The sequence below is a fragment of the Octopus sinensis genome, linkage group LG1, assembly GCF_006345805.1.
Source record: "Octopus sinensis linkage group LG1, ASM634580v1, whole genome shotgun sequence".
Classification (NCBI taxonomy): Eukaryota; Metazoa; Mollusca; class Cephalopoda; order Octopoda; family Octopodidae; genus Octopus; species Octopus sinensis.
In genome coordinates, this window is record NC_042997.1 from 154,462,097 (window position 1) to 154,471,360 (window position 9,264).

General features: G+C 35.5%; 1 protein-coding gene across 5 annotated transcripts in view; it reads right to left on the reverse strand.

The window, feature by feature from the left end:
- Positions 1 to 1,926: 1,926 nt before the first annotated feature.
- Positions 1,927 to 9,264, reverse strand: part of LOC115219206 (potassium channel subfamily K member 4-like) — a 203,780-nt gene continuing 196,442 nt past the window's right edge. For all 5 annotated transcript variants that reach the window (XM_029789329.2, XM_036505762.1, XM_036505765.1 and 2 more), the window contains one exon: positions 1,927 to 3,406. In XM_029789329.2, coding sequence (XP_029645189.1) covers positions 2,727 to 3,406 — 680 coding nt within the window. In that variant the 3' untranslated portion in view covers positions 1,927 to 2,726. The remainder of the gene's footprint in view (positions 3,407 to 9,264) is intronic.

Below are 9,264 nucleotides of genomic sequence, written 5' to 3' on the forward strand. Positions count from 1 at the left end.
AACTTTGCACCAAGAATTATCATACGCTGTTTGTATTTCTTTCTTCATTTGTACCTATATGGTCCCTGGCGGTTAATGTTAACCTCCTACTGCACAGATATGCGCAGGTATTTTGAGAAAAACTGGCGGTTGTCTTAGCAAGAAAATGCTCCAGGTCAGAAAGATATGCGCAAGTATTTTGAGAAAAACTGGCGGTTGTCTTAGCAAGCAAATGCTCCAGGTCAGAAAGCAGAGCCAGAAGAGGTATCGAAAGCTGTCTTTGCCGAAAAGAGAAAAAAAATCGTGTTCACATCGGAAATGAGATCTCAGCAATCCTGTACGCAAGGCAAAATTTAAAAGGGAGAGATATCGGATAGAGTGGTCTGTAGAATGAAAATGGGCTGAGACAGGCGATTTGTTGCTGACTTAGATAATCCCAAGTTTTTGTGTGAATCGGTAGGCCACAACATACTCGATATCAGAAATAGAGTGGTTATATTGTTATATCACCGAACAGCATCTTACTGGTTATGGCATATAATAGTCATCAATATTAAGGGTAATAGTCGGCGCCGCGAAACCAACGGCAATATTCTGACTAGTCATGACATAACCAATAATATACTGCCAAACGATATATATATATATATATGTATATATATATAGTATGTATATATATTATATATATAATATATATATATATATTATATTATATATATATATATACATATAATATATACATATATATATATGATCATGCTTCAGTATTTCGTTATATTGTAAAGAGAGTGATGATAAGACGGAAAAATACGTTTATGTATTATTAAATTAGTTTCAATGATAAAAGGGAAAAACTGTTATACCCAGATTAAATCATTTACATGTATCAATTTATAAAATTCTGTACACGCCACTGAAGTGATTCGAAGAAAAGAACATTAGCAATAATGTTTGGAATGGCGAATCAATATGTTAAACAATAGCAACAACGACAACAACAAAATAAAAATAACAAACCTTTTTGATCAATTTGTTTGGAATATGCAATTTAAGAACAAAAAATGTTCTTGTCCGCCAAAAGTTGACTGGTTTGTTTTTAAACTGTTGCACTGTCTGAGTGCAAGGAGAAAACTTAACAGCTTATTCTAAACATCTGTACCATACATGAATCCATGTTAAAAATACCTTGAATTAAATAGTTTTATGGAGGATAAATTTTGTAATCGAAAAAATGTTAAGCTTTTACAAAACATCCATATTTCCTTATATAGAGTTATAATATACGAAACATATACTTGGGTTACTCTCCAAAGCTGAAGCTATAGCAAATGACTAGGAATTTTATTAAAATCTTTATCTCCTTGATTGTGAGGTAAACATTTTATTAATATTTAAAAACAAAGTTTTTATATGATTAGTTAAATTGTTATTTCTGTATCTGATAATATATGAAGTAAGTGACATATTCAATTTTTATAAATAATCTACTTATCTGTTATGGAATCCGAAATTTTTTGCAGTCAATTTTATTTTATTTTAAAATTTACATATATTATATATATATATATATAATAATATATATATATATATAGCTATTATGTGTGTGTGTGTGTGGTGTGTGTGTGTGTGTGTGTGTGTGTTGTGTGTGTGTGTGTGTTGTGTGTGTCTGTGTGTGTGTCTGTGTCTGTGTCTGTGTGTGTGTGTGTGTGTGTTTGTGTGTATGTGTGTGTGTGTGTGTGTGTGTGTGTGTGTGTGTTGTAATCACTATTGTGTCTAAAACGTTTTGAAGAGATTGATATTTTTCTTATTAGTTAGTAAATATAATCAACACGCATATTATAGCTCGCCGTTGTTCTCTATTGTCGTAACTGAAATAAATATGGTCGAAAAAAAAAGAAAAAAATGAAAATCAAACTATTAGCATCGTTTTAAATTATTACTCTTTTCGTAAGCTATCGTTATTATTGATATTGATATCACTGATAAATATTTTCTTATTATTCTTTTCATTTTCACTCAGAGACAATCGTAACTGAACATGTTGATAGAATGTCATTATAATGACTGAATAATAGCTGAATATGTATGCGTATGTGAGTCAACGAGTTGTATCTTGACATTGGCATTGTGAAGTATCTCCATCCATGACACTTACATTTCGCTGACGTATTCACCTATTTTAAACAAGTTCAGCAGGAACTTGAAGCTCCCAGTAGTATGCAACAGGAGCATTTTTTTTACGAGTATTTCGTTAGCTACTTGTAGAGGGAGGGTAAGAGGAAGATATGACATCCAACAGGCTAGCCTACCCTAAATATATTCCACGATGTCGTACTTTTCATGGTGTGTTCCAATGATGTAATGTATTGTGGTGCACACCACAAATGATTTTAATAAATTTGCAAAGTTTCATTAGAATTTTAAAAAAGCAATCGGTCTTGAATTTTTTCTCGAGCAGAACATGTAAAATGAGAAAACAACTTTGATTTTATATAAAATCTGATTAGATTTCATAAATGTATGCGTTTTGTAAAATATAAATATTTACTATTCATAACATACTTTTTTTTTCCAAATTTATTGTATTCATGCAATTTATATCATCATTCACTGCCACCATACCAATTGATGTAGTTATAAGAATTTCAAAATATAACACTTTATGTGGAAGTTGCGAGATCTTAAGCTGGAATGAGAATAATCTGAATATATCGAACACTTATTCTCTTATTTCGTTATTCTCTCATTTATCTGTTTGATTTTATAATGCCCAGCTTTCTCCCAAGTCTTGTGAAAGTTTCACGAACTTGATTCTGCATCAGTTCGAAACACATAGCAACTAGAGCCAGTCCAAAAAGTAAATACACTGAGCAGATTATCTGCTTACTTTGGTTGTGCCATGAATCTAAACTTGAGCCTGGCACGAAATCACCAAAACCTATGGTACTGAGAGTAATGAAACAAAAGTAAGAACCTTCCACGTAATTCCAATCTTTCTCCCACATTGTAAATAATAAAGTACCACACAATATGTAACCAGTCATTATTAAAAGAGTCACAACCACTGGTATATTTCTGGTTTCGTTTTCGGGACTTTCATCAATGGAATAGACCACTGTGTCTCTTGGAGTTACGTTACTGCCATCTATAAAGGTGCTGTTAACTGATTCACTGTTTTCCATATTTAAGTTTCCTGACTGTACGTAAGTAGGAGCCATTTCGGATCGAATTGCTGGTGTTCTATTTTTTGTTTTAGTCTTTTTGCACCATTGACAGCAGAGCACTTGGTAGTAGAACACGCGGAAGCAACTGGCAAGCAGATTACCCAAATTCGCGAGACATAATAACGTTAGAGGTATACCGAACACCGCATAAGCAATCGTAGCTAGACGTCCCCAAACTGTTTTTGGTGCGATATGGCCATAACCTGAAGAAAAAAAAGGGAGAGAATCAATAGAAAATAAAATGTGATCGAGATTGGTTTCATATTATAGCACAGAGCCAGCATTTTAAAGAGGAAGGGAAAGTCAATTACATCGACCCCAGTTCTTGACTAGTATTTATTTTATCGGCCCCGAAAAGATGAAAGATAAAATGTGTCCTAAATTAAGAAAAAAATTGTGCAAGTCTTCAACAAAAAACACGATATACCTGTATCTCTACATTCCTAGATATGCGCGTGCGCACACATACATACATACACGCAGGCACACACACATGCACATACACACACTCACGTATGTTTGTATGTGTGTGTGTATGAGAAGGCGCATGCCTTAGTGGCTTGGAGGCGCGTGGATCAGTGGCTAGGAAGCACGTGGTTTAGTGGTTAGGGCATGTGGCTCACGATCGTAAGGTCATGAGTTCAATTTAAGGCGGTGCGTTGTACCTTGAGCAAGACACTTTACTTCTCGTTGCACTAGTTCATTTAGCTTATTCTTTTACTCTTTTACTTGTTTCAGTCATTTAACTGTGGCTATGCTGGAGCACCGCCTTTAGTCGAGCAAATTGACCCCAGGACTTATTCTTTGTAAGCCTAGTACTTATTCTATCGGGGACGTAAACGCACCAGTATATTGTGGAAAGAAGTTGACATGAGCTTGGCTCTACGGGTTGCCACCCAGAATAGAACCCGAGTGGATAGAATACACTATCCGCCGGCGTCTGGGTGGCAGTGGATCCAAGCTGCTTGATGTTAAAATTTTTCCGGCGGCTGATTGGGTTGGGTCAAAAGCTATTTTGACCCTGTGCACCCAATCAGCCACGAATCTGGTCTTTCCAGATTTTTTGAAAATGGCCGGTTGCAGGTACCCATTGATACTTGAGGGACATCCTCCAAGGGTCACCTGTCCCTGGAACCAGGCCACATTAAAAAGAACCAGAGTAGGGTCCTGGAACATGTATATATCTATATGTGTATGTGACTTTGTGTCTGTGTTTGTCCTCTCACCACTGCTTGACAACCGGTGTCGGCATGTTTGCGTCACCGTAAACTAGTGGTTCGGTGAAAGCGTACGATATAAGCACCGATATAAGTCCCCGGGCCGATTCATTCGACTAAAAATTCAAGGCGGTGCCCTAGCATGGCCACAGTCTAATGACTAAAACAACTTAAATATAAAACATAAAACATGTTTCTATGTTTGTATGTATGTGTATGCGCGCGCGTGTGCGTGTGTGCGAGGGTGAGGAGGCAAGAGTAAATTTATGGGAGACTGTGTAAAGATTATACAGTAATGTACAATGTAAGTAGGTAATTTTTGAGGAAAGCAGCGTAGTTAAAAATATAACCAGCAATATTGCTGAAGATGAAAAAACATTTTTAAAATCTTTTCTTGAATTACTGAAACGAATAAATAAATGCTTGATATATAGATTTTCATTTTTCCGGTTCATCGTTAAAATTACCTGGTTAAAAATTATTAAGCTAGCATTATCGACAATAAGAGATTTCTTATTAAAAAGAGTTACTCATAAAGAAAAGAAAAGAAACAAGACTATTTATTTGAAATTTTTGGGGAGAGAAATTTATTGATGGAACTACATATATATTACAAAACGTAATGATGTATAGCGGCCGAAAGAAATTTCGAAAATATGTAATTTCCTGGTTGTCATTTGATTCCATGATGTCACAAAAATTTGAAAAAGGAAGTTTACTCGCTTCGGTAATTCAGGGAAGCCATATTATTATCATTACTATCATCATTTTTTTAAACATTTCGGATTATTGCTAGTTTCCTTTTATCTACACCGCTTTTCTCAAAGATTATCAACTATGTATGTATGTATGTATGTATGTATGTATGTATGTATGTATGTATGTATGTATGTATGTATGTATGTATGCATGCATGTATATGTATATATATGTGTGTATATAAATATATATATGTATATATATATATATATATATATGTATGTATGTATATATAATTACCTTTTGTCTTTTACTTGTTCCACTCATTAGACTGTGACCATACTGTGGCACCACTTGGAATTTTAGTCGAATGAATCGACCCCTGAGCATTTTTTAAAACCTGGTACTTATTCTATCGATCTTTTTCCCCGAATCGCTAAGTTACAAGAATGTAAACAGATCGACACGGTTGTGAAGCGGTGTTTGTGTGTGGGGGACAAACACTGACGCAAAGAAACCCGCCACACATACACATCCATATACATACATACATACATATATATATATATATATATATATATATATATATATATATATATATTATATATATATATAATATATATATATACGACGGGCTTTTCTTCTGTTTCCGTCTGCCAAATCCATTCACAAGGCGGTCGGCCGGCCACTAGTTTGTGTGTGCGCACGCGCCTGTGTTTGAGGGAGAGACTGAGAAAGAGAGACTGAGAGTGAAAGAGAGAGATACATACACACGTACACACACACACACACACACACACACGCACACACACACACATGTATATGTATGTGTGTGTGTCGCGTGTCTCTGTATAATGAAAGACTCTGGCCCAAAGTGCCACGCAGTGGCACTGAACTCGGAACTATGTGGTTGGGTAACAAACATTTTACCACACAGCCACTATATATATTATATATATATATATATATTATATAAAAGGGCTAGTAAAATAAATTACTTGCGCATACTGAACTCATTAGAAATAGCAGCTAAAAAAACTTTTTAAAGCTATTTCCAATACTTAAGAAAAATCTCTCTCATATATAGTGTTTGCTCAATTCAACTCACTTGAGCAAACACTATATATGAGAGAGATTTTCTTTAAGTATTGGAAATAGCTTTAAAAAAGTTTTTTAGCTGCTATTCTAATGAGTTCAGTATGCGGCAAAGTAATTTATTTTACTAAGCCCTTTATATAATGTAATAATTTGAATTCGCCTTGAATGGTCCCTTTGCATACTGAACACTTGGTGAAATTGATTAATAATTAATTAATTTTGCCCTCAATTGTTGAAAAATTATATATATATATATATATATATAATATATATAATATATATATAATATATATATACTATATAATATATATATATGGGTTGGTGCATAATTATTTCAACAAATTTTATTCAACAAAAACAGTACAATATTTAACCAAAACATCTTTAAATTCTGTCTGACCGTCTGTGAAGCAAATGGGAAGCAGCAATTGAAGTAAATGGTGAATATGCTCCGGAATAATCACTTTAAGATGTTTTTGTTACTTGTTATAGGTTTTGTTGAATGAAATCTGCTGAAAAAGAGCCGCAATAATTATGCACCAACCCAATACACACACCACACACACACACACACACACACACACATATATATATATAATGCGTGTGTGTTTATCACATACTCACACACACTCATACACATATAGTTATCTCCGCCAAGGAAGGAGGTTATGTTTTCATCGGCGTTGGTTTTTCCGTCTGTCCGTCTGTGTGCAAAATAACTCAAAAAGTTATGAACGGTATTTGATGAAACCTACAGGAAAAGTTGATAATGACACTAGGAAAAGATGATGAAATTTTGGTAGTGACCTGGGAATTTTATGGATTCTTTAAGGATTTTTCATTTGTTATATTTAATTGAAGTATTACAATGTTACGTTCTTTAATTATCTCCCTTGAAAACATGTTCATCGTTTCCACGTAACCTATGGTGGCGTTGCTGTTTCAAAAGTTCATTTTCATTTCTCTATTTGTAATTTTACTCGCGTATCTATTTTAAAATGAGCTGCTTAGCAGAGATTTGCGGAGGATGAAATGACAAGCCTTGACTATTGGGATCGACTCAAAAAGCTTCGGCTTTGCTCCCTCCACCGCCGCTGTGAGCTCTATATCATCTGTATGATGTGGAAAATATTCCATCAAAATTGCTCATCTTTAAAATTCGTCCGGGGCTTGGCCCCCGTGCCATCCGTCCACTACAGAAATGTTCGTGTCGTATCACAACACTATGACAGAACTATTTCACCTCAATTGGCCCTGCTCTCTTCAACATCATGCCAGACACACATAAAGGAGGAAAGTGACTTCACGGCATTCAAACGATCCCTAGATGATTACCCCCTACAAATACCAGATAAACCACCCACACCCAGATATCTCTCTGAAAACAATAACCCTCTGCTTGAATGGGCTATGGTTCTCCAGAGCTGACCGTGTATCTCTTCCAGGTGGTGCTATTAAATTAGACATGGCCTGAGTCAACTTCGGTCGAAACTTATCTAGGTAATCTAGTTTATGCTGTAACCTTCTAATCAAAGCATGACAATGTGGGTAGAGGCTGATATCTTAACATTTCTGATGGTCTTAGGTATAAAAAAAATTATTAAAGATTTATATAGAAATGCATTCAGATTATGTCTATAAGCTAATGTGTTTAGACCTGGTTTCTATCCACAAACTGTTCCGTTTTTTTTTAATAAAGCACTCCGAAATTAGAAAAATCAAAAATCTGCAACAATTTCAGTCCCATGAGTATCGGATAATGGATTTTCAACTGTGTAAAGAAACTGCTTGTGGTAATCGTAGTTTTGACGGTGATTGTGGTGAAAGCAGAGACAGTGTTGATGATGACGATGGTCGAGATAAGTATGGGATTTGCCGGCGTTGGTTTGGGAAATTGAGCGATTTTCAGCATGCGTGTATATGGGTGGAAATGAGCTGCTTGTTGGAGGTCTGCGCTCCCCGAGTTTTCTTCTATTTATATTAATGATTGCTTTGGTGTTCATAATATAAACAATTTTACATTAATCTGATGGGTTACTATACTTTCGTAGAGTATAAATTTATTTTGATACAAGACGGTTTTGTTGATAGTGACTTCAAAGTTTTGGTCGGCTAAGCCATCGTCCGACGTAACTTCGAAGTCACTCTCAACACATCTTGCATAAGAATAATACACACACACACACACACACACCAACACCCACACCCACACACACATATATATATTTATTGAAGTAGATAAATGAATTATCTTATTACGGATTATTCAAATGATAACCGATAGCTGGGTAGCAAAATCACAACAGAAAAGCACGGTTGAGGTTAGGACCATGGGGCCTAAAATCCGTGCCTTAAGTGCGGAAATTTGAAGTTTTATATATTTAGTGTAGGAAGAAATGGAGCTGAACGAAGATTTAACAAAATTCTTTTTATTATTTTCTACATATGTGTTCATCAAAGGCTGCAAAGTCCCTAATTCGGATTGACTAAGGAGTCCCATTTTGCAGCCTTCTCTTCAGAAAATCCAGGAACTTAATTCTCCTACAAATGCACAGCAAGCTTTTCGACAAACGCTCACGAGGAGCCCATGGAATAATGGCACAAACTGTCTATCATCACTATGCGTTGACGCCAGGCTGGGTGAAAGCCGACGAGAAAGTCCGTTGCATAATTCAAGGTCAAAATCCGGTTAACAGAAGGGGAGTACAGGAAATCAAAGAGTGTGAATGTATTCTGTATGACTGGTGTTAATATTTGAATTGTTTTAAGAATGAGTGCTAGAGTGTTTGAGTGTGAGAAATTGCTTCATGTATTTGTTGTGCGTCTATGTCTGATGTGTGGCAGTGTTTTAGAAGGCATCAAGGGAAGAGATATAGCAGATATTAATGGTCAAGCAACAGAAAAAGACTGTGTCTGTGTGTTCGTCTGTAACCAGTTGATAGAGAGGGAGGTGTCAACAACGGTCATGGCAGGATACAGTGACATCCCTGACAGCAGTTCTAGATAACTAGCAGTTCTTACACTAACAGGGGAGTGATATCCCCTTA